The sequence below is a fragment of the Condylostylus longicornis genome, unplaced genomic scaffold (assembly GCF_029603195.1).
Source record: "Condylostylus longicornis isolate FDR11 unplaced genomic scaffold, ASM2960319v2 ptg000031l, whole genome shotgun sequence".
Classification (NCBI taxonomy): domain Eukaryota; kingdom Metazoa; phylum Arthropoda; class Insecta; order Diptera; family Dolichopodidae; genus Condylostylus; species Condylostylus longicornis.
Genome location: NW_026578000.1, coordinates 4,543,413 through 4,570,983, shown reverse-complemented (window position 1 = coordinate 4,570,983; position 27,571 = coordinate 4,543,413). Strand labels below are relative to the sequence as shown.

At 27.1% G+C, this 27,571-nt stretch overlaps 1 protein-coding gene across 3 annotated transcripts; it reads left to right on the top strand.

Moving 5' to 3' along the window:
• The first annotated feature begins 670 nt into the window (after positions 1–670).
• LOC129608327 (myb-like protein F) lies at positions 671–27,326 on the top strand. Of its 3 annotated transcripts, XM_055519784.1 has the most exons (7): positions 671–1,106; positions 14,024–14,179; positions 14,936–15,894; positions 18,368–18,509; positions 25,928–26,139; positions 26,204–26,595; positions 26,670–27,326. In XM_055519784.1, the coding sequence occupies exons 2-7, from the start codon at positions 14,110–14,112 to the stop codon at positions 26,788–26,790; spliced, it is 1,896 nt and encodes a 631-aa protein (XP_055375759.1). In that variant the 5' UTR covers positions 671–1,106; positions 14,024–14,109; the 3' UTR covers positions 26,791–27,326. The 3 variants fall into 3 exon arrangements, with proteins under 3 accessions (XP_055375759.1, XP_055375757.1, XP_055375760.1); XM_055519782.1 differs by having other exon boundaries at positions 14,024–15,894; XM_055519785.1 differs by lacking the exon at positions 671–1,106 and having other exon boundaries at positions 14,105–14,160.
• Positions 27,327–27,571: the final 245 nt, after the last annotated feature.

Genomic DNA, 27,571 nt, shown 5'->3' with positions numbered 1-27,571 from the left:
TTGCTAACATAAATGTGCATACCTTTGTACTAATATATGTGTATACATATATTCAACAAACTGTCATGTACATTGGAGCACAATATATTCAACAAACTGTCATGAGCACAATAATAATAATAACAGTAAAAAAATACAAAATACTCAATATAAAAATATTGAGCATGAGCATTAGCAATAAAAATTTTAAACAGACGGAAAGCAACAATAATCAAAAAACACAAAAATCAAAAAAAAAAAAAAATACCCAGCAACAAATAAAAATAAAAATCAACATCATCACAAACTTCTCAGTCAGACAAACTGGGATCATTAATTCCCCAAAGATCAACTGATATTCAGTTGAAATTTAGCCTTTGAATATGAAGAATGGTATAAGAAAATATTAAACGAAAAAAAAACCTAAAAAAAAAAATTAAAAATGTGAAAATAATTTTTAAAAATTTTGCAATTATTTTATTTAAGAAAAAATATTCAAAACGGTAAAAAAAAGAATAAAAAATACAAAATAATATTTATGAATAAAAATGAAAAGATTTCGCGCTATAATCGCGACATACTCGTATAATACCCTTTAGAATATTAAAATATGTAAATATATAAAATAAAATAAAAATAAAAATAATTTAAATATTATTTATTGTATAAAATAATAAAAATATTAATAAAGAGCACAAGAGAGAGAATTTAAAAGAGACAGATAAAAACGCTATGATTAAGTGAAGGCAGCGCCCACTTAATTAAAATAGTTTCGATCGAGTGATTATTGTACTTACATACATTGTATATAAAAATTATAAATGAATATGTATATAAGGGGTGTACATGAAAATTAAATATAAAACATCGGTTTGAAACGTTAAACGCAAAAAATACCGCAAAAACAAAACGGAAAAAAATATCAAAAAAAAAACAAATAATAAGAGACGTCGTCGCGGTCGGTTTGTTTAGATGCGCGCTGTTATTTTTATGTTTTCTGTGTTTACGACATACGCAAAAATACGTGTAACAAATACGTGCGGTTTTTAAGCAATTTTGCTTTTTTTTTTTAAAAACAAAATTTACCTTACATTTTAATTTGTTTTATTAAATGTGTGCATGTGTGTGTATGTATGAATTTGCCGAGAAAAATAATAAAAAAAGTGTGCCAAAATAATGATTAAAAAATAAAGAGAGAAAAAAACAAAAAGCGAAAAAAAAAACGTTTTTCATTTTCCACGCGACCGGTGTCATTTTTTTTTTCTTGTTTTCAATTATTTTTTATTTTATTTGTGGTTTTTTTGTATTTTTTTTTTAATTCATTTCAATTGGGTGATTAAAGATTTTTTAATTTTTTTTTTTGGTTCTTGTATTTTTGTTTTTTGATAAAATAAGGAAAAAAATTTTTAAAGGTTTTCCTTGTCAAAAATAATAATAGTAATATTAACAAAAGTGAAATCAAGTGTCATTTTAAATTGAGGACAATAAATCAATTAATTTATTCATGTAAAAAAAAATTATACAGTAAATTAAATAAATTTTGAATAAATAAAAGAATAATATTTTTTGCAAATAACGGTGAATAACAGTTAGATAAATAAAATGCATTTTTATGAATAACAGTGAGAATTTTTCAAAGTTAAAATTGCCGTAATTTTCAAAGGATATGTCGTATATTTTTATACAATTATTACTGTTATGAATTTTACTAATACAACATCATAGTTGCGGAATTAATAAGAATGTGCTTATTACACTACTAATTTATGTTAATGGAAATTTCTTCATGCAACTGCAGAACAGATGGATGACGTAATCAAAGGAACGAGTTAAAGGCAGAAAAATTCATTAAAAAAATTTTTCTCCTCGAACTGGACTCGAACCAGTGACCTACCGCTTTCTAGGCGGACGCTCTACCAAATTATTACTGTTTACTTATAAAGTTCAAAATTTTTGGAAAAAACAAATAATTTAGATTAAGAAATAATTTATATTTTTTAAAAAATAATAAATAATTACAAAATAAAACTTATAAATTATCAGAAATGAATTGTCTGTATAAGGAAATTCTCTTACTAAATATAATATTATAAAGAAGCGAATTCAACAATGGAAATTTGCTTCTCGCATTGAAACGGCATACGAAAAAAATTTCTTAAAATAATCCAAACCTTAATATGACCTCTTGTCTTTTAATATTATCAAAGCTATAAACATAAGCTCAAAATTTAGGATCGATTGCTTCTTTTAATACTTGCAGCGTAAGTCAAGAATTAAAAAATTATTACAAATATAAATGTCAGTACGCACCAATTTTTCGAGAAACATGTGAAGATTACATAAGAAAAGTAGAAGATTACTTTACCCTATCTAATAGAGAATAATGAAATTCAACTTTCATAACAGTCTAGGTTTTTTGTTAGAAAATTTTTGAACACCTTGTTAAATATAAATTCGCTAACAGATCACGCAATATTTCATATTTTTTCAAGTAGAAAAAACAACATCACTTTCATATATTTTATAAAACATTTTTTTTTTACAATTTTTTAATAAAATTTTTAATTTAATTTTTTTAATAAATCATTTTACATTTTAATTAACAATTTAATTTGAATTCAATCAATTAATGCGTAATTAAGATCATGATGCAATGCATAAATTTATTTTAAAATATACATTACGATACGAAACTGTTATACGATAACAAAATATTCACACACAAACAATTATTAATAAACAACAGTAATAATTTACTGATTTTTATGCGAAATCAATTTCAAATTTAGTTATGTTATGTTGTATTATGTATAGGGTGAATTTAATCAGCGCCATACAGATCTTTTGTGCATCCCCGCGCCAGTTCAATAGAACTCAAGATTTAGGCTCCCGATAAATTATAACAGACCTGTCACGCACAACAATTCATGAGAATTCAAGTCCAAGGCCCCGAAAAATCTGTATTTAGAGTGGGCCAAACCAACACACTCAAATAGAACATTAATGGAGTCCTCCGTGCCCCAGTCGCAAAATTTACACCACTGCGTATTTGATCTACCAATTTTTTGTAAATATGAGTTAAAGGCCCAATGCCAAATGGCAAACTACGATAGAAGCCTCAGCAAAGAGCGCCTTACAACGCCACAGCGTCTTTCCAGCCAGAAAGCCACGATCAGGTCAAGACACCTCCTAGAGTGGCCCGCACTCGGAATAGGTCCGATGAAGGACGCATTTGTCCCAGCTTTCACCAGGAAATCGGCCTTCTCATTTCAGCGAGTGACTTTGTTATTCACGCTCATATTAGTTAGTTAGATTATAAACATACTAACATTTATTAAAATATTTTTCTATATGAAATAATTTTTTATTCGTTCAATTAAAAGCTTAATCACATAATTTATTTAATTTATGAAAATCAAAGGCCCATGATAAGAATAAAAATAAAATGTACATAATAATTTATGTGATTTAGTCACAAAAACGAAATATTGGGAAGTACCCTAAAATGTGTGAATAATGAAAAATAATTAGTTGCAAATTATAGAAAAATAAATTTTCTTATTCTCAAAAATTGAATTTTTCACATTATACGTATGAATTACTTACTGTGCAATGAACTTTTTAAACCTTGTTATAATTCAAGTGAATAAGTGGATTTTGAAAAGTATAATTCAAAGTCTGGCACTCGCGATTATTTAGTTTGCTATAAAATTGAGTCATGTATATTTAGCATATTATGACTATAAAAAAGTTCAAATTTTCAGTATTCATTTAAATATTTTAATTATTTTAGTTATAAGTGTTAAGTGTTCAATATTAGTGTTATCATTTTGCTTTATATTTAAGGTTCATAGAGTGATGATAATTGCATCCACATCAATTCCTTAGACAGAACTTTATTAACACGCGCGTGCTCTATGGTAAATAGAGATATCTACAACAAATGGTGACAAATAAATCAAAATTAATTCCATGACCACATGATATAATAGACGTAATTTATGATTATATTAAGATTTTTTAAAGATACAAACTATCTAACTTCAGATAAAAAGCCTTTGATCGCAAAATCTCACAGTTTCGTAAACCAAATCCATTTATTTTCTTATATCACAAAATATTCTCCTTTTTTATTTATTCTTATATTTTGAACTCACAAAAATTTTAAGCATTGCTTTCTTGAACACAAACACATACACTTTATTTTATAAAATTTGGTCAGAACTAAATTCAAATATGGTATTTCTGTTTTATCTTTTATTCAATCATCAAAAAAACAACAAAAAATGTTTTTGGCTCCATTTTATATAAATATTTAAAATAAATTAAATTTTAAAATAATTTCCCAATAATTTCAACTGATTATTATTAAAAATTCAATTATAATCAATTTTAGTTTTTTTTTTTTGATTTTTGTGTTCAATGAATTGTCTACGTTTAACATTTAGGACATTAAAAATAATTGTACAAAGTGAAATCAAAAGAGATTGCCGCAGTATGAAAGCTCGATGCATTTCAAAATAATAGCCGGTAACTGACAGAAAATAAGATAACAATACCATGCTAGATAAATAAACAAAACAAAAAGACAGAAAAATTAAGAATTTTTCAAAATTTTAATTTTCAACAAAAATTTCTTTTTTTTTAATGTAATTGGGATCATATTTTTAAAATAATAAATGAAATATTGTAGAACATTGAACTTTTAATACGAATAAACACAAAATATGTATCTATAATCAAATCGGTGGGTACTCCCTAATATATACGATATATTGACACCGATAGGGGTTTAGGTGTATTGTAAAGAAATAAGAAACTGTGCTGTAAAGCACAGGGTACTTTTAAAATAGTATGGGAATATTGAAATCTCCCCGATTATAGGTAAAAGAGCGACAGGCTTAAACGAACGAGGACTCTCGATCCAACCTATGGTTAAACAGTTTGATTAGTTTTAGGAAATCATGACCCGATCAGATGCACGATCGATTTGGTTTGCATTACTTTAACCCCTACACAACACAACTTTGATATTTTTTGCTGGCACACTCCACTTATTCTCGTCCTCTACTATTACCTTCTAGGTACCCTTTGGCATTAACTGATAATTATACTGTTGCAGTGTCTCTTCGAAATCTTTCCACTTTGCTTTTTCTACATATTTATATTCTTTAAAAAAGTGTGTAAAATGATACCATCATCAATCAGGCGGGACTACTTTCATGACTTCGAAAACCACTATTGGCAAAATCGGCTCTTGATATTTGTCATTAATCTATTCAGTTATCACATCACTGCTTCGGCGTCTGTAGTTTGTGAAATCTTGTATTTAAATTGATTTTCAAGTATTTTACTAATAGTTTTGTTTGAATCGTCACCGTCCCAACTTAAAATAAAATGTTCATTAATTTTCGTTTAGTATCCTGATCAACAATTGATACTCCATAAAAAAAAATTTTTTTTCCCCTTTCTATTCCTCTAGGGAACATAGTGCTTCCACATATCCTCGCTAATTTTCTCTGCCTTGCGCCATCCTTTTTATTTCGGACACTTCTCCTCCTTTGGGAATTCCATTCTAGGACCTGGCGCGCCAGTGATGTTGTTGGCAGCCTCAGAATATGGCCAATCCATTTCCACTTTTTCCTTCTTATCTGGACCCAGATCGGTCTTTGCTTTCTCAGAATTCACAACTCCTCATTCATTATTCTTCTGCGCCAGAAAATGCGGCACATAATCCTAAGGCAGCTGTTTACGAACATTTGCAATTTTCTCATGTTGTTCTTCGAAACCACGCATCGAATATTCTGATTTTTGTACTCCTTGCTATTTGTGTAGACCACCACACCGGCCGCAGCCTTTCAAATACACTTCCGGCCTTTGATATTCTGCGTTCTATATCTCTACTCGTGCCCCGTATATATCAGTCGCCAGCACGCTACCCAAGTATTCAAATTCTGCTGCGCCCACAATCTGGGTATTTTGAAAGTACATTGGTACCTGGCTTGTAGAGTCTATTCTCAAGCATTTGGTCTTAGCGGGATTTATGCGTAGAGCCAAAGCTTCGGCCCTTTCTCTCAGCTCGTTGATGATTGTTTGCATTTCTTCTGTTGAGTGGCTCAATATGACTATGTCATCTGCATACTCCATACTCTGGAGTTTCTGCGAAAGCTGCCAGGTCATCTCTTTTCTACGTGCTTTTCCATAAAAAATTAAAGAAAACAAATAATTATTCTTCTGTCTTATGTGCATAATTGAATCTTTGCAAATATCATATGTAATAACTTACTTGTTAACTCTATTCCAAATATTTGAAGTCATTAAATATTTGAAGAACTCTTTATGTCAAGTCTACAAAACTTATCCCCAATCCTAAAATAACTCGATCTCACCTACTTACATGTATAATACACGCATAGTTTAGCAATCATCTTAAAAAGAAAAACAACTTGCCAATTAATTTGTTCTTTCTTCTTGGCTTATTTTTTTATCGAAGGAAGTTAGGCCGATATTTATATATCGCATATTAATGCCTTGACCGTATTCTTAATTAATGTATACACTAATATTATGAATTTTCAAAGCAAAATTTAAATCCAAATAATTAATTACTCCAAATATTTAAATAAATTTCAATTCTATAACCACAACAGAATATGCATACATATACATAAATTGTTTTATCAATTGCAGTTCTATGCAGTTTTAAAATGCAGTTTTATTATTATTTTACAGAAATATTTCATATAATTTTGGAACGATACCAATATATTTGTAGATACAAAAATATTTAAAAACCTAAAAACTGTTATATGAATATAATAGTATAAATGTGTGAACATATGGTCATTCCATTAATAAAACGAATGGAACCCATTAAATATAATAAAAATAATAAAAACAAAATATTTAAAAAGGAAAGCAAACAATTGGAAAACTCATTCAAGAAATTAAAATGAAAAATTTATATTATTATTATTTCTTTGAATTTAAACTGTTCTACATACATAAATATTATACAATTTGTCTTCAATATGCTATTGTACTTATATATTCATTAAATATGTATGCTATGCCACAATTTAAATTCATAAATTTAATATTTATGAATCGTTTACGATTTTCAATTTAAAATAAATATAGAGTATGTGTATGTTTATATGTATGCATAATTTTCTCTAGCCCAAAACAGCCAGTTGAATAATGTAATATGTATTTTAAAATATATATATATATATGATATAATACTATACAATATGTGAAACGTATTACTTTTAAGGAAAAGAATGCAGAATTGCCATGCTCAAATAATAATTATTGAAATGTTCCTGAAAATTCTTGAACATTCGGAGCTACCACCTTAATAAAACTATAATTTTTTTTAAAATGGTAAAGTAATACAATATTTATATACAGAGTTGAGCTGATCATTGTTCATGAACAGTATGAAAGATCAGTATGCAAGAGCAGCTCCAGTATATAGCAAAATATCAATGTCGCATAAGGTGTTCAAATTCAATACGCATATTTCAGAATAAGCTTGACTTACGACACATTAATTGCTTGGCTATGAATGGTGTTAATGCTAAATATTTTAAGACTTCACAAAATTTTAAAACTATTAAAAATCTATTTATTTAGGGTATTAACATGTAAACAAAAGTCTATCATACTCCAATCTGCATCATAGCTAGTATCATAGTACAACAATTTTCTCAATTGAATATCAAAAAATTAAAATTAAGTATTTTTCCATATATCTAACTCCCCGTTTGTTCAATCAAGTATTAAAAAAAAATTTTATCGAAATCGATTACATAGGATAAGTATGTGTGTGGTAATTGGCTTTTCAACTAAAACTACTGAAAAATCAGATTTGAATTTAATTTAAAACACCTCGTTGCATAAAAATTGATTCGATTTACTCTGGCGGTAACAAACCTCATAAAATTTTATAAAAATCTATTAAAAAAAAATTTAAAGAAAAAATAAATATTATATTTAAAATATAAAGAAAAAGTTGTTTATATCATACGTACGTATGTGTACTGGTCTACTGTCTATAAAGTGTCTATAATGTCTAGGGTAAAATTAGCACACCAATAATGATCCAATATGTGTGTTTTAACATAAAGTATAGCATATTTTCAATAAAAACAAGATCAAAAAACAAAAAGGCCATAAAAATTAATAAAAATTCTGTTTCAATTTTGTCTGCACTTAATCGATCGCAAATTTTTTTTTCTTTTGGCGGTCATTTTTGACATTCAAATGAATATTAAACATTAGCCGCGAAAAACAGATTGTGATTTTCTTTTTTTGTTTTTAAAAATTTTGAATTGAGGTTTTCTATGTTTGAAATTGAACTACTTGAACAAGTTAATTTTACTTATTGAATTTTGTAATCAAAAATTTACTGCTTATTTTCGTACACATTTAAAGACATTCCTGGGTACGATCATATTTGCTATGTTACAGCAAAAAATTTTAATATTTATATTAAATAAAATATATATAAATATTTCTCTAGGCAGGCTGAATCGCAGATATTAATGAGGTAAATCATTTGTATTAAGCCCATATTTACACGCAATGTTTTTAAGGAAATTTGCGGTTAGCCGCTGATTGATTAGTCCGTAACTAATCAATCAGCGATAAAGATCCAATATAAGGATCATTAATCTGGTGGCCGGTGTATGCGAATCAATTAAAAATCTTGTAGAAGTTCAAAAGACCGTTTGAATGATGGTATAACGAAGGCTCCTGAAGCGACACCAACCGACGGTATGAAGTTCTACATGAGCTACAAAATTAATAATTTGTGTGGCGACATGGACTGTGACTATTCCGGTGACTATTTAACTGATACAAAATCCTTGTTCCCAAAGCTGAAAAATTGTATAAGGGTCTTTCGCAAGCCGAAAAATTTTTCTTTGAAACTGAAGATTCTCAAACACCAAGTAGAATTTGGTAAGAGAATTTAATGAAAAAATGCGGTTGCAAATTTTTATCGGATTGCCCGGAGCTTGCATGTGGCGCAATTATGTGTAGGTTGAGAAAGTCGACATTTTGTTTTTGTAGATGACACTTTAGCTGTATTTCGTGGCACCTTCGTTGACCTTGGAACACTGCTATGGTAGTGAAGCTAAAAGAAAACTGGCGAGCTGACCAAATGAAAGCGGATACCGCCTTTAGCAAATAGCTGAATGGCCTAATAGCAAACATGAAGCAGGAATTTTCTTTGTAATCATACGGCCAAAAAGTATGAGACTGGCACGCGAACCATACCAAAAAAATATCAATACTGCAATAACTGTTATTTTCACACGTAGGAAAAATTACGTACAGTATCTCATCGTCCCCAAAAAAATAGCACATCTGAAATAAATACGGATTGCCCTCATATATTTTAATATTAGAATCAGTAAATAAATTTTTTTTATTTTTTTTTTTATTTTCTCCCCAAAAATGAGATTCCCGAATTTTTTACAAGGAATTCTTTTAATTTTTTTTTCTTCACTCTTTTCAAAAACATCGGAAAAATCATTTAGCCAATATTCATATTGCTTTCGTGGCGGTCGGTCGATTAAATACTCGCGCCATAAATACAAAATATTTTTTTTATAGAGCAGTAAATGATAAATTAACAAGAAAAAAATAAATTAAATAAAAAAAAAGAAAAAAAAAATAATATTTTATAGTGAATAATAAAATTAATAACATAAAAATAAAAATATTCAAATTATTTAATAAAATAAAAAAGTTTTTTTTTTTTTTTGTTAATGGAATTCAAAGGAATTAATTGTAAATAAAAATCTATTTTTATCAAAATAATTTAAGAAAATTAAAAGAATATTATTTTTTATTTATAAATAGAAAAATTTATTAAAAGTGAACAGAAAAAAAACTATTTGAATATTTGTAATCGTATAACTGTTATACTTTAACTGTTATACTGTAAGTGTTATACTGTAACTGTTATACTGTAAAAATTTCTTCATATGTGCAAAAATTAGCCATAATTTGTTTAAAAATTTATTATAGCATATTAAAATTAATTGAAAATAAAAAAAAAGCCAAGAGAGAACCAAGCCCGCAGTATCAAATTTTAATTAAAATTAATTTAAATAAATAAATTAAGAAAAACTATTAAACTTGTTGAAATTATTTTTAAATAATAAAAGCTTAAAACAGCCTTTAAGGCGTTATCATAAAAATTCACAATAATTAACCAAAAAAAATACATAAAAAATTTTATTATTTTAAAATTAAATTTTTATAATTTTACATTTATACTCTACCAATTTACCAATTCAAAAAAGTGGCATAAATAATTTTAATGTTCCAAAAACAAAATATTAAATTTCAAAGAAAAAAAATTACAACTTACTTAATTGTATGACAAATTTTATGAGAATTTCTTCAAAATATATGCAAAATTTGGCGCATACCCATTAATCATTCTGCGCTTTCATATATTTTATTTATTTAAATTTAAATTGTATTCTTAATTTTTTTTTATTTAAATTTAAAATTTATTATACTTTTTATCTGTCAGTTATATGTGTTTTGTTTTTTTTTTCTTTATTATGTCTGATATTTTAATTTAACAAAAAAACAAAAATCAAAGTCTGGAATTTTTTTTTTTTTTATGGAAAATAAATATTTTTTTATTAAAAGTTTAAAACATTAAAGAATTTTATTTTAATGTATAAAGAAATATTGTTGACACTATTAGGATATAAGACAAAAAAAAAATAAAAAATTTAGGAAATCATTTAAATTTTGTTACATATACTTAATGTAATTTTAAAAGTTTTTCGGTTATACGTAAAATAAACACATACAGTACGTCTCTTGAAGTGATATGTCGCGACATATACGACATATTAATGTTGTGTCACAAATTTAGGCGACTATTTAAAAAAAAAAAAAGTTTCAATTTTTGTTATTGTGTAAGAATTAAAAACTTTGCGGGAAATTCATTTAAAAACATTTATACAATTTTAATTATTAGACTTACATTTATGCCAGATCTACCATTTTAGCATTTGCAAAGAACGCCGAAAAAGAGAAACGTCATTATAAACTTAAAAAAAATTAAAATTGTTATTTTGCTTTATTAATTGCATATTGGTCATTGCTTTTAAAGATTGGGCCCTGAACAATTCAGAACCGACCCTGTACATATGTATATGAGATTATAAATTCACAATATCCAGTATTAACAATTTCAAAGAAAATTTATAAAACATTGCAAATTAGGTTAGAAATGAAAAATATTTAATTCCGAAATCGAATTTCAAAGCTTTCTTCAAGAAAAAAATTATTATTAGAAAAAATTCAAAATTTATTGAATTTATCTGGGTGCTCTATACTATTACATTAAAAATATTAATAAATACGTAATATACGTAAATTTTAATTAATACCCATATTTTTAATTATAATATCATTGAGTATCATATTCATAATACTCAATTCATTATAATAATACGTAAAGAGTGATTAAGTAATTTTACTCTCAATAATTCTCATTATTTTTACTCATTTTATATAACACATGATCACTTATTATAAATTACAATATTACTGTCCTAATTGAGAATAATGAGAGTTGACAATTAATGTTAACAATTTTAATTACGGTTCACAATAATTGAGCTCATGTACAATTTTCTCTCACTTTTTAATGTAACATGTAGAAATCTCATAAAAAAAAATGTTGGTTATTTGTGGCAAACTTTTCAAGCATTCTAAATGAAAATTTTCAATCATAATGTTTTTTTATTATAGCTAAATATTTAAATTGTTAAATATAAAATGAATTTCATTAATAATAAATCCAATTTTGTTACTTTTAAAACCAAAGCTTTTAAACATATAAGCATGCATAAGTGCAATTCATATTTTGTAATTTGCATAAATCGTTCCACTTTTTTTTCGTTTCTTCTTTTCTTTATTTTTATTCGCAATATTTTGAAAGGGAGCTCTGCACACATTCATATACAATTATGCATATTAATTAACTTTATTCTTTTTAAATTTTAATTTTCACATATCTATATGATTTATTGTTTTTAAATTAATTTTTACTATAGTTGTACAACATTTTTAACTGATTTAAAATAAAATAGGGTAATTAAAATTAATGGAAATTTATTTTATATTTTAACATTAAAAAATTCATTTATTTATTTTTATTAAAATTATAAAATGACAACAATCCTTTTAGAATCCAATTTAAATTAAGCTTGAAAGAAAATATTGTAAGATTGGATACGAAAATTTAAGTAAAATAAAAAAAAATTAATTGATCATTGACATAAAAATTTTTTAGAAATGTAGGTAAATGACATGAATATAAAAATCTTAATTATAAATTAAATAAACTTGGGGATTTCTCTTTGGATTTTAGTATATTAAATAATAAAAAATACATATATTACGTATGTAATTAAAATGTAAAATTAGTAATGATTTTAATTTGAAAAAATATTATAAATTAATATCAATGTGAATAACTGCACGGCAATTATAATATGCGCTCAGATCAAATTAATGACAATTAATTTTAAAAATAATTAATTCTAATTTTAGCGGCACTACTATTGAATTATATGACTACTGGCTATTCCAATGATTATACTCTTATTGGATTTAGGCATTAGAATTTTCAATCATAGCTATTTTTTTAAAATCAAATGAATCAAATACGTATTAAAAATCTGATGTGAACAGCGCATAACCAGCCGCAATGTGTGTTATTTATATTTAAGCAAAAGTTTTGCAGTGGATTGTTAAAATATGCCTTTTAAATACTTCTTTCCAACTTTAAGGACGCTAGTAAGTTATTTCCCCTTTTTTACATTTGATTAGGGCCCTTAAATAATCAAGCAAGATGTTTATTTTAAGCCCTTCACTAGACCTTTCAGAAACTGTTTTTTTGAAGCCCCTATCTTTTTTGGAACGGAAGTTATAATCAAAAAAGCTTAGATAACTAGAAATTTCGTGAAAATTCGTTAAAATCCCTGTATCTCGAAAACCCTTGAGATTTTGCACCTACTCCGGAACAAAAGTTTTACCCATTTTCGACCCTTTAACCAATAGTATATGTTTTTGTATACCTTTCTGAATCATCCTGTATATTACTTACAAACACAGACAAATAGACCGACATCTTGCTAATAATAGCTTATACAATTCTCTACCATGGAGAAGTATGATCCCATAACATCTCCTATTGCATGTATTGCGGTCATTTTAAAAATTTTCCAGAATTTATTGGTAATGCTTTTATTACGAGAGAAGTTATTAGATAATGATTATAGACGTACAAGAAATTTTAAGTCGAACAGTTTCGAACGTAATCCTATACAAGATTATGTAATATATTTAAATCTTATGTAATTAAGCTATTCATAATTCAATATACATTTTCACCATGCAATAACCATAATTCAAATTAAAATTCAGGTTAACGAGAAAAATTCTCCATGCTCATGTTTCCAACATTAGGTTAAGATTTTTTAAGTCTTTATTATTATTAATCATTTCTCTTCGATTTACTATTATAAAATTAAATGATTCATTTAAGAAAAACATCTGTCTACAAAACAAAAACCTCATTAATTACAATTCTTAAACAAAAACAAAAACCTACATTTCTTATATGGTTTTTAATGCAAATAACAAATATTACCATAGAGAGCATTGCAAAAAACATTTTTACTATCAATGAGCCCGACGGTATAATGTCATTGTTAAATTATTATTTTTAGCGCCAATTCAAATTTACCATTTAAGTACATAATTTTTAGTGTCGGCTACATTAACATGTTTATTTTGAATTTCTTTTAAACTTAAGCAAAAAAGAAAAACTCATTAAATTTATTTGTGTCACTTATAACAAATTTGCACTTTAAAACAAGACCAAAAAAAAATTTTATTTTTCTCATTTGATGATTTTTCCTGTACCCAGTTGTTCCAGTACCATTCATTGAATGTAAAATGTAAAATATTTTCAAATTTTCTTTTTTTTTTTTAGATGTAATTCATTTAAACTTAGGCTAAAAATAATTTAACACTGAAAAAAAAAATAAGGAAAAAAAAAATCAACAAAAGAAGAGAAAAATGTTGACATACAAAATATTTTCAAAAAATTTTAACATATTTATTGTGACAGTAATCACTATTATCCTAAGTAGTTTAAATAGTAATAAAATAATAGTGAATTCATATCAATTAAATAGTCATCATAAGATTGATGACACAACTAGAACATTATCATCATTACCATCAAAATCATTATCGCCATCATCATCAACAGTATTACATGAGCATACAAGAAATCAACATCATAAATCAAATCATCACTCTAAATTAAATAATAGATTCAATACACAACAATTACAACAAAATCAAAATGAAATGCAACAGCAACGACCTCAACATCATTATAATTATTTACAAGAAAATCGAAAATATTTGCATCATATACCAACTTCAGCGACATTTTCAAAATCACATTCAACTTCTTCATCGCTATCAACTCCTTCAAATAAAGAACAAATCAGTCATATAGAATTTAATAAAAAAAATAATGATTACTCAAGAGATACTAACAATTATTCATCATCATCATCATCAAACAGTAATCATAAAATACTTGATGAAGCAAAACATCCATTTAGTTTTTCATTACCGCCAACACATATTTTAAATTCAAATCAAAATAATTATAAAAATTCAGCGCAACAATTACATCAATCTAATTCTAATTCTGCAATAAATTTAAAAAAAAATTCTCATTCAACCCCAATTCTTCCAATTACAACTATGAAACCAATAAAACCGTATACTGAAACACATCAATATAAAAATTATTTTGATTATCATCATCGGCATCATAACAATGTCAATTCAACTAAAAACATTGAAATTTTAAATGAAAATAAAGTGCATAGTAAATCACAAAATATAACAATGGCACCACAACTACCACCATCAATATCATCATCATCATCATTTTTATCAGATGCAATAATTAAAGAAGGAGCGGCATTAAAATTTCCATTAAGAAAAAATCCTCAAGATCAAAATAACATTGTGTTACAGCGGCAGCAAGAACATAAACAAAAGCAACAACAACAACAACATCATCAGCATCATCAAATGAATCATCAAAAATATTATCCAATAACGGATATAAATGAATCTAAATCGAAATCTTATCATAAAACAGAGACAACACCCAAACATTCCACAGAATTAATTGGAAGACATCATCATTATCGTGAACACAACTATAATCAACATCATCATGCTCATCATTATAATGATAATCATAAAAAAATTGTCAACATTAATCCTAATATCGATAAAATGAAAAAAAATCATAAAATCTACAATATCAATAATGATGAGAATGAAAATCAGAATGAAAATGATAATGATAATAATAATATCGATGATGAAAACGATAATGATAAAACAAATAAAAATATTGTAAATGAAGATGAAAATAATGAAGATGATGATGAAGATGATTATTATTATTACAATGAAGATCGCAATGTTGATAACGATGATGATGATGATAATGATTATGATGATGATAACATCAAAGAAAATCATGGAATTCTTGGAAATCTTTTCAATAATTTTGAATCTAAGATCAAAGATATTCATATAAATAAAAATTCACATAATGTACATAAAAAAATTATTTTAAATCGTGACTATCACGATAACGTAAATGATGATGATGGCGATCTTAATGAAAATTATAATGATAATGATCATGAAGATCAATATCAACGAAGATATCAACATGTTGACGATGACATTGATTTAATTAAAAAGGATTTAATTAATCATCATGAAATTTTTAATAATTTTGAAAAAGATTTTGATTTGGTAAGTAAAATAAAAATAATTTTTAACTTTCTCCTTATTATATTAATAAAATTTTACGAATAAATGAATAAGAAAAATTATGTCATTTAGATCCTCCCGCCAATTGTAATTCAGTTATATATTCTTAGGCAAGTTATTAAAATTTAGAAATCAATTATAACATGAAATCTATACAACCTCGGGGAGGTTCCGCTCTTATCGATGCCTCGGGACGACATGGTAAAGAGGTACAGCTTCGAGAAAAATTTTGCCTCGTTGCTGAATAACAGAGAAGGAACTGGGAGCGTGACTTTTCAGGTCGCCCAGTGGGAACACACGTTATCAGATGTTACGCAAATGGGTCAAAGACCAGTATTGGGACGGGTGCGTTGGTATTTGGGCCAAGAACAAAATTCTCCGAACCTATAGGAACTTTTCCGAGTGTGTTTCGGTCTTTTCCGAGTGTGTTAGTTGCACGCCATTGAAATGTGCGTGCGGTTCAGCCTGGAAAGGGGTGCCGGGGACAGGAGATAATGATTATGTCGGATAGCCAGGATGCGATCGGAGCGCTGAACTCGTTTTCAGTATCATCCGCGATAGTATGGGGCTGTCTTGAGAAGTTCAATGAGTTAGGCAGATGCAACCGGGTCACACTGTGTTGGGTGTCGTGCCATGTGGGCGTGGAAGGAAATGAGGCCGCTGATGCGCTTGCAAGAAAGGGGGCAAACACACCTCTTCTTGGGCCGGAGCCCTTCTACGGAATCGAACCACATACTATTCGTTGGGAATTAAGGAAGGAATCAGAAAGGAGGCGGTCAGAGCGCTGGAGAAGTCTTCCGGAGCTGTGGCAAACCAAGGAGCTCCTGGGAGATTATGACTAGAAGCGATTTAGGAAAATTATAGGGATGTGCAAGAACCAGGTGAGCAACTCACCGGCATTTTGACGGGTCACTGCAGGCTTAGGGGACACCTCAGTCGGCTTGGCCTGGAAAATGAGGATACTTGCAGATTCTGTGGGGAGTATGGAGAGACCACAGTGCGCCTCCTGGAGGAATGTGATGCTCTTGCTCATAGGAGGAGGGAGGTGCTGAGGGGCTTTGCTCTAACGGTGGCCGAGTTACGGTCTTCTGGTCCTCACAAGTTGCTTGAGTTCATCAGGAGGGTGGGTCTCGAGCGTATGTTTATTTAAAAGCATTCTCTTTAGCAAAGAGATATTGTTTCAGTATGGTAATGAGATCGTAATTATAAAGACAGTTTCTATTCTTCATGGATAGAAACGTGACCTGTGGAAGATATTTTCAATACGTTTCAATACATTTTAAGTTGTATCAGACCACTATAATATGTATAACAGGAGAGTAACTTCAGGCTAACAAAAAAACCAGAAACTCTTAAAACATATACTTTAAGATCCCAGGTACTCTAACGAAAGTCTCACAGTTTCAAATGACTGCAATACTACATTTTTCCAGAGACTTAAGTATACTGCTAATGTAGATAACTGGGTGATAATCACAATAGATTTCCATATGGCTAGACGACCCCTAAAGATTTCGGTTACTAACCCTGTAATAATAATATCAAAAATATATACATAAAATTAATTTATTCTAAAATTACCATTATTTTTCAAAAAAGTTCATTGTTTTATGCTCTTAAATTAACACCAAACTATAAAACTCTGCAATAACATGAATCTTTCGCGTTAACAACTAGTTACAATATACTATACTATTTGCACATAATTAACAGCTTATATAACATTTTGAACTTGAATAAAATACTTTAACAATTACAGTCCACAAGTTGTTATATTTCACCTGCAGGGTCAAATATGATTATTTTTTCCAATTTTATATCTCAATTAAATATAATTCAATATTTTACTAAAAAAAGCCAAAACCAAAAAAAAATTATTAAATTGTTTAAAAAATAATTATTTTATTTTTATTAAAATTTATACCCTTAGAGTATAAAGCATACAGATTACATTTATTATGCCAATAATTTTAAACAGAAAATAAAAAAAAAATTTTTATAAACCTATTATTTTTATTGAAAATCATGAAAAATATCCTAGTTCTTTGTGAGGCAGAAAAATATGAATGAATAAAATGCTCTTATCTCCAATTTTTTTTTAACAGAACCACAAAAATCAGAAAAAATTCATAAATAAATTTAAAATTTTCGTATTTTTATTTGTTTTTTTTTGTTAATAAAGTCATAAGATATTAAAAATATTAAATTATTTGCCATTTTAACCTTAAAATTCAATTCATACAATGACATTATTTTTTTTTCTTTGTATTCCGATTATAAATGTATAGCGTAATTCAATGCAATGTTGTTAGAGTGTATTTAGCTTTGTGTATATACGAGTATATTGAATGTTGTATGTTTTACTTGTTATATAACAAGTTAATTTAGAAAAAGAATTCCTGTTTTTATTTATTTATTATTTTGATTTCTGTTTTTTTTTATTTTCTTATTATAGTACGATTATATTGATGATGAGCCTAAGGATGAAAATAATACAAAGAATAATGAAAAATCTGAAAGTTTAACTGAAGAAAAATGGGAAAAATATGGTTCACCAAAAGCAGTTGCAAATTCTAGACGTAGATATTATAGTGAAGGTAAATATTACAAAAACTAGCTAACTATATATAGAAAATTCTATATAAAATAATTCTTATGATAAAGTATATACTTAGTGTTGCATAATATGGTACTTTATAATTCAATCCTATAACAAACACAAAAAAAATAAAATAAAATCGTGATAAATTCAACCTAGTTAATTTTTTCACTTTTGATTCGAATTTTTCGATAACAGTAATTATATTAACACCATGAATAATTGGATTTATATATATGTATGTATTGAAATATAATCGGCCTATATTTTATGATTGAATTATTTAAAAATAATGTTAAATTTTATATAAAGTTGGCTAGAGAACATTTAAGAAATTTTACCGAACTGAAAATTTTTTATTTTCAACAAGAATAAATGATTTTGAAAAACTCACGAGCGAATTTCGAAATACTTAAGAATGGATTCCGAAAAAATCAAATTGCATACCGGTACGTAGTATAACAGTGACATCTAAAATATGAAAATTTTTCGAAAATTTTTGGTTTTCGTTCTATTGTTCTTCCGAAAAAAAGTTCGTCAATTCAAAATCAAATATTTGAGGTGACGTTTAATAATATGATGAAGATAAATGTCAAATAAATGACAAACAAATGACAATTGTCATGACAAATAATTAACAATTATGTGACAGATGAATGTCAAACTTGTTACTTAATTTATTTCTCTCTCAATGAAATCTAGTTTTAGGCTATGTTTAAAAATTTAAGAATCAATAGATTAATATCTATTTGAAATTTTTTTCATAATAACGGCATTTAAAAACCAAAAATCCTATTAAATATCAATTACATACATTTTAATCACCGTTAAATGGGTCTTAGAACAAAAGCAAAAATTTTCTCAAAATAACATGCGTCCTATTTATTAAAAAATGTAAATAGATCTTATAAGATGTGGGAGAATTTCTAATAACATGCAAAATAAATTTTAAAGGTTTATAAAAACTATGAAGTTAGTTTTTGCATTGAACGATTAAGCAAATCGGAGAAAAATGATGTTATTAAACTTTTAATTTTTTTAAACATTTTATACACGATTAGAGAAGTTGGTGGGCGAAAATATGAAAAAAAAAATGTTCACATTGTTTTTTTTAGTTCTCATTCATCCTTTTCAAATGACGACGATTAAAAAATCGTTTTTCAAAATTTAAAAAAAAATTTACAAGAATCAAAGGCAAAAATACAGGAAAAAAATTTGATTTAAGAAAAAAACAAAAAAAAAAAAATGAGATACAAGTGTAGAAAAATTTTCTTTTGAAATAAAAAAAAAAAAACAATAATGGGTCAATTGGCCAATCAAACACCCTGCGGATATTTGAAATAAAAAAAAAGAAATTTGCAACAAAATTACAAACTTCGTCGATGCAAGATCAATACAAAATTTTGCGATATTTTTTCTTTTCCTGTTTCTCATTCCGTCAAGCACACAAAACAATAAAGAAAGCATTCTTTTCTTCTCTTTAGAAATAAAAACTTGTAGAGAAACAAAAAACAAAAGAGAAAAAAAATTTCTTTATTCTTAAAAATATTTTTCTTATAAAAAAATTTTTTCCCTCCTTTCACAACATTATATTATCGGGTCCATCTTCTGGTAACGCATAAAATATATTGTGAAAATAAATACACACACACATACAAGCATATTTCTAAAAAATATAGAATGTTGCTTGCTTCTAACAAAAAGTAGTATGTTTTGTGCAGCGCTAATCTGTTGACAACAAAAGAACTTCTATATTTTTTTTTGTTTGTTTGAAAGTATGGAAGAATGGACTAAAATATTGCAAGTTAAAACTATAACTACAAAACGAAAAAAAAAATTAAAACATAATTTTCATTCAAAAAAAAATAATAGTTATGGCCAGCAACTATAAGAAATATTTTCATAGGTGCAATGGTGTAATGAGTCTTGAGTCTTGTTTTAATATTTTTACATATAAAGCTAGAATATCAAAAATAGTAAGTGAGGAAATTTCCAAATATATGCGACAAAATGTCAAAAACTACAACCTACAATATTTCTCAACTCTCTGAGGACATTGTTATGATTTTATTCTTGCGATGCCATTTCCAATGCTTCTTACAAAAACGAACGAGGAAACGAAATCTTCCTAATGATTAAGGCCAGCATGTCTCAATTCGCTTTAGTAGAAATTTAAAATAAAAAGATCCTACCAAAATATTACAAACGTAAATTTTAAATTGGGATCAATAACTGCAAAGCCTTAACTGTAATAACAATCGATTTTACTTTATTGGAAGTTCATCGTATAACATGTATGTATGTACATATATGTCTACAAATGTATATACATGCCTTCTAAAATACAAACACGTTACAAGTAATTTTTTCATTATAAAGATTGTTTTCTTACAACTTATAAGTTATTTTATTTACTTATGCAACTTCTGGAGACGCGATGATTATGTTGTTAAAAATTCCTGCTTTTGCCCTACAGATGCATATCGCATTTTTATAGTACATATGTTTGATAATGAAGCGCGACAATACCATTTTTTTCAGTGGAATTTTTTTTTAAATCGAAAAAAAAAAACAAAATTTCATTCTGAACGTGAATCTTCCGTGTTCTTTTGCTAACCAAAATGCAAAAAAAAAACGAAGAGCATACACACACACAAACAATATTAAGTTGAGAACACAAAAAATTTAAGAAAATTGAAAAAATTTTTGTTCATTATTAACATACGTCTACATATTTTCAGAAGAGTAAAAAAATTTGGCTATTGGTGTCTAAATTGTCCGTCTGTTTAATTAATTGAAGATAAGCCGTATACCAAACTTCAAATTTTAGTCTCAACAATTTTAAACTGCTGCAGAAGTTTCCATTTTCACTTCTCAGTTTTTTAGCACCTAGTTTAGTTTTCCGTTGAGCATGAACCAATTATGTGGTGCCATATACAAGCTAGAGAATGCACTACGAAGTTGTGATTTTACAAAGGGAACAGACGCATACATGAATTTTCTTTTGTACAGACGGTACGAAAACTGTCGATTGCCAAAAATATAGGGGCGGGTGTGTTCTCAACCCCGTGTGTGAGGTTGAAATAGCAAGCATCGCACAAATTGCTCCACGACTTGCTATACAGATAGAGTTTTTAGAATTGGGGAGTGCTCATTGTTACAACTAAACCGGTGAGAGAGAGGAACGTGGTTTTGTCCGTATATATTTGCGATTTGGGCCATCTGATACAATTTCGTTAAGTCACGATACAAGGTAATTATAAGACTAATTGCTGCAACCTATGAATGTACCCACATAGTATGTACCAGTATGTATATATAATTATATAATACATAGTATACATCATACATATTATTTCTGTTATGTGCATATATTTTTTTTGTTGTAATAAGAATATGATTGCTATCACAACATTATTATTTTTCTAATGAGATTTAATGTATTATACATATACACACATATACATATATACATAGAGTAGAAGTCATATAGAAGAGTGTGCATCCCATAAGACTTCATAAATTTTTTTATCCAATTTAATATTGTGGAATTTCATAAAAGGAAGAAAAAACCATCTAATTTCAATAAGGAAATTATTAATAAAATATTTAAATAGAGAAAAATATTTTAAAATTTTATTAATAAATTATAGCAATTTTAGTATTTATATATACATTATGTACATTGTTTGCTACATAAATACGAAGAATTTTAAACGTTTATTGAAAATATCGCGAATTTAAATAATAAAAAGTTTTAAGAAAAAAATATTTAGAGAAAACTGATCACATTGCGATTATATAAATAATTTATCGAAGTACTATAGATGCAATTGATTTCATGATTATATTTAATCTTATAATAAATTTTAAATTAAATAATTTATGTATACATACATGTTGGCTATTATATGAGTGTTTTCCGATATTCATACCTGATTAAGTTGTTAACAAGTACAAACCATTCAGTCTGTCCAAGCCAACTAAATTATACCCCACCTTGACAAGGTCAAATTCAAGTAAAAATTATGCTGCACCTTGATAACAATATTCCAATTTTTATTTTATATGGACGAGCCCATTGCCGAATAGGTCCAATTAAAATATCCGCCTTCAATTTGTGGTGGTGTTTGTTTAATTCATTTTTAAATGATCATGCGGACGGGCAGACACTATTTAATCAACGGAAAATTTACACTGAAGAAGAATATATATGCATATTCATACTACAGACGACTCCTTCAGGTTCAGACCATACGAAAGTTATTGTACCTTTCACCGATTTGCAGACTACTATAAAAAGTGATTGCATATAACTCACATTTTTAATCGGTTTGAAATTCTTCGATCACTAAAACTAAATTAAACTTAACAAAAACTTCAATCTGACTCGGTGTCATAGGATGGCTGACGGTTTTGTGTGCATTTTAATGCAAATTTTTTGTTAAAATTGTCATATAGTTAACTTTAACCTCGTATATAATTCTAGTAAATAAGTGGTAAACTTTATAAGAGGTAGCAATATTTTTTCATGTACACTAAAAATAAATAATCACAACATTACTTCACAATAATTTTTTTTAGTGTGTTCTCAATTAAAATAATTTCAATCGTGTTAATCGATTCAATAAATCAACTATTTTTAATACAATAAATTCAAGGGCGCCAACACTATTAAATAATCGTTTTTCTCTCAGTTAATTAATTTTGTAGCGCCATTAAATGGCGCTATCTTAATCCTCCATATTTTTATTAATGTTAATTAATAAATTTACAATTTGTTAAAAAAAAAAAAAAACAGATCAACAACAATGGAGGCGAAGAAATTTAAAATGAATTTAAAATAAAAATTTTATATTTTTAGTCCATCTGTTGGTGTCATTATAATTTTGGAAAGTATATTTATTTTTTTTTTTTCTCTCTCTCTCTCTCCCTCTCTCTCTCTCTCCCTCTCTCTCTCTCTCTCTTGTGAATGATTAACATCGTGTCCACTTTCTTTATTATTTATAAAATTCTACAATATTACAGGAAAAATAACGAAAAATCCATTAGTTTTTACCCCCAAATTTTCCCATAAGAATATTTAGAAATTTATTTTTTTACATACCCACATACCTATGTATGTACCCACACATTATTATTAGAATTTAAATACTAGAGTATATTCCACTTGGAATTCATTCAAATTTATGTTTTGTGTCAAATTTTTAATAATTTCATTTTAAAATTTTACAACCAACAAAAATTAAATTTTTACTTATTTTTCATTTTTCATAATAAATACAAAAATTACAATCGCTTGTTAACTCATATTTGTATTATTTAATTATATTTTTAGTAACTATTAGTCATTTTATTTCAAAAAAGAAAAAACTAAACAAATTAGAATTGAAGATAGGTGGTACCTATTATGTGAAATTTAATTTTACTTATGAATGTGAAATAAAATTTTCTGCTATAATGCTCAAATAATGGTGAATACTAAGGTTTTGGGAAAATTTTTGTTGAACAGAAAAATCCGTAATTTAATTGCTCATTATTTATTAATCAATCTTGTATATAAATATCAGGGAATCAGTGATATATATACATAGTAAAACTTCCATAAACAATGAACCAGTCAGTCATTTATAACAAACATTCTATTTCAGCGAACACATATTGTGTTGCCTACAAATTTACAATTTAATTTTTAATTTGGCGAACTTCTCGATATTACGAGAAAAATATTTGTATTTAGCTGATTTGTTCTCCAATATCTCATTTTACTCCGATATTCTTGTTAGGTTATACTTAAAATTGAGTTTTAAATGATTTAATTGAAAGAAATTTGCCTTAAATTTAAAAATAACATTAAAAAAGAGAGGCAATTTCTTCATGCTTCTGTAGCTCAGTTGGTAGAGCGTCCGCCTAGAAAGCGGTAGGTCACTAGTTCGAGTCCAGTTCGAGGAGAAAATTTTTTCCATTTGTTCTGCAGTTGCATGAAGAAATTTCCATTAAGTTAAATTATTAGTGTAATAAGCACATACTTATTAATTTCACAACTATGATGTTGTATTAATAAATTCATAATTAAAAAAGTTTGTCCTATTAAAGTTTAATAAAATTTAAAATTCCTAGTTTACTTCCTAGAGCCACTGAAATTATCATTTAAAATTTTTGAATATTCAATTTAATTACTCAAAATATCATGTTATTAAAATAATTTTGAACATAATTTTATTTATGCATGTGTGTATGGATGAACATAAGAAAATTAGAATTTGTCACTATTTTGTATTATTTAAATACATAATATATCAGTGTTCGTTACCATGTATGTATGTATATAACATTACGACAAATATGTAGGTATATGCATATTTAGCTACAATTACAAAATATAAATTTACAAATTAGAACAAAATGTCAAATAAAATTAATTATTCATTTTTTATAACTTACATAAATAATTCACTATGTTGCATATTAAGTATATATTATATATGTGAATACAAATCTATATTATTGAAAATTTTAAATTATTCCTGGAAGAATTTTATTTTTATTGAAAATAATTTTAAATTGATGTAAATTGTGTAAAACTAAAACAAAAAGGGAATTTTTATTGCTACTAGAATAATAATTTTCATATAATATCTATATATGCATACGACGGTATTCCGTCGGCAGAGAGACGGCAGCCTCATCGCTGCCATCCAGCACTAGACTAACAGAAGGTTTATCGGCGTCCACAGCGCAGCCATTCCCCTATATCAATTGAAGTCTTTTAAAACACCCCAGCACATTACTCACAAACACCTTTGAGAGAACCTCCGAACCGTCGAACCGATATCCTCCCAAAAAGTGCCCTCTGCTTCGCATCAGAGCGGAGTACTTGCACAGCACATGCTGCACATCCTCCATCACCCGAACGTAGTTCAGCCAGCAACCATCACCAACAGCGCCCTCGTTATTTCTCCGCTCCTTTTCGGCGATAAGGCTCTTGTAGTTGCGCCCGCCACACCAAAGCACGCTTCCCTTACTTCTAATTTTCTCATCTATAATGTTCTTCGACTCTCTAAGAAGGGAAGCATCGACAACTACATTTCCGAAGTGTCGGCCATCGCCCGCTCGTCAGCCATCTTGTTCTCCTCGACACCGTTCTTGATTCAAAAATTACATGGAAATTTGTAATTAGTTGTACAGTTTTTCTGTTCAGAATAAGAACGCTTAAAAAATCACCCGATACTAATATAATGTGGCATAATTAAAGCAAGGCAATTGCGGTAGCTTTGATCCTCCAATCAACTAATACTCATTTTAATTACAAAATATTTTGTTCTGTATACTGCAACATTAAAATGAACCTACAAATATAAAAAACTCCAGTTGACTTCTTATTCATATAAAATTTTTCCTTTAAATTTTTCACAGTTCAAAAAGTAAATGCACATATAATGAGAGTAGGTTATGAGGCTGAATGTAGAATACCAAAACCAAAAATTATTCAAATTAGTGAACCATCAAAACGTTATGTACCACATTGTACAATAATACATAAATGTGGTGATGATACTGGATGTTGTCAATCAGATTTTAGGACATGTGTTATGAAAAAATCACAAATAATTGATTTATATTTTTATGTAAGTATTTTCTTCCCTTATCTTTAATTTAATAAATCTATTAAAATTATTATTCTTTTATAAGGTTGTACCATTAGGTACTAAAGAACCTATTGTTGAAACATTATCATTTGAAAATCATACTGAATGTCATTGTGTTGAACGTGAACGTTATAGACCAACATCATCATTATCATCTTCATCATCATCATCTGCACCATTACAATTAATAAAAAATGATACTGGAAATTTAATACAAAATCAACAACAACAGCAACAACAATTAAATTTAAATTTTAGTTTACCATGTAAATGTGCCAAATATTTTACTGTTTTTGAAGATAATAATAATAATAATGATGATAATAACAATAATAATAATAATAAGAAGAATTGTCGTTGTGATTGTGTTAGTAATGATACAGCTTGTCTAAGATTTAAACAAGGTGAAGAAGGATTTCCAATGGATGATAGAAAGTAAGTATTGAATTTGTTTAACGTAAGTATATGTGACATCAGAATTATATAATAGAAATTTATTATATTTGTAGTTGTGTAATAAAAGAGGGATGCACAGTACCAACATGTGAATTTGGTGATTATTCTATATCAGAAGGAAGATGTCCAAGGAATGAACATAAACGATACATTAGAACATGGAATTTTGATTAAATTTTTGATTTTTTGTAATTTTGTTTTACAATTTTTTTTTTTTTTTTGTTAAACTTACCTTCGAAAGAGGTAATTTATTATTTATAATGTATTATTTTTTTTTCTACAATTCACAAATATATATACATATATATATATTATATTCTTATACGTATGTACATATATGTATATCAGTCGGTCAAAAAAGTTTTTATATACTAAATAACTCAATATATTCTTAGCTCTAAATCTTATTACAATTAAGGATACAAGATAGATGGAGTTGAAATTTTTGGTTCTTCTTTTTATCATGTCAACAATAGCTCGCCGTTCCTTATAGTAAAATAATTTTAGCCGACCGTACTTCTTGGCTTTATAATTATTTTTCCGTGTTCTTTGTAATTTTTTGCGGGGAATTCCCTATTTCGTACAAAAACATAAATTTTTTTTGTTAAAATCCGAAAGAAACGATTGCTTAAATTTATTTTTCAAAAATTGATTAAAAAACTGCATATTTGGAGGCTTGGAAGTATAAAACATTTAAAATGTATAAAAACTTTTTTAACCGACTGGTATACGGATTTTTTTTTTAGATACTTATATAAAAAAAATGCTTACTTTAAGTACTTAATGATGAAAAAATAAGAAATTTTTATTTTACAATTTAATTTATATATACAATGTATGTACTATAAATAAATCTTGCGTATTATGTACAAAATAAAAAAAAAATAAACAATTAAAATTAAAATAATTTTTTTTCGAAAATACAAGCATTCGAACTTTTGGAAAATCCCAACGT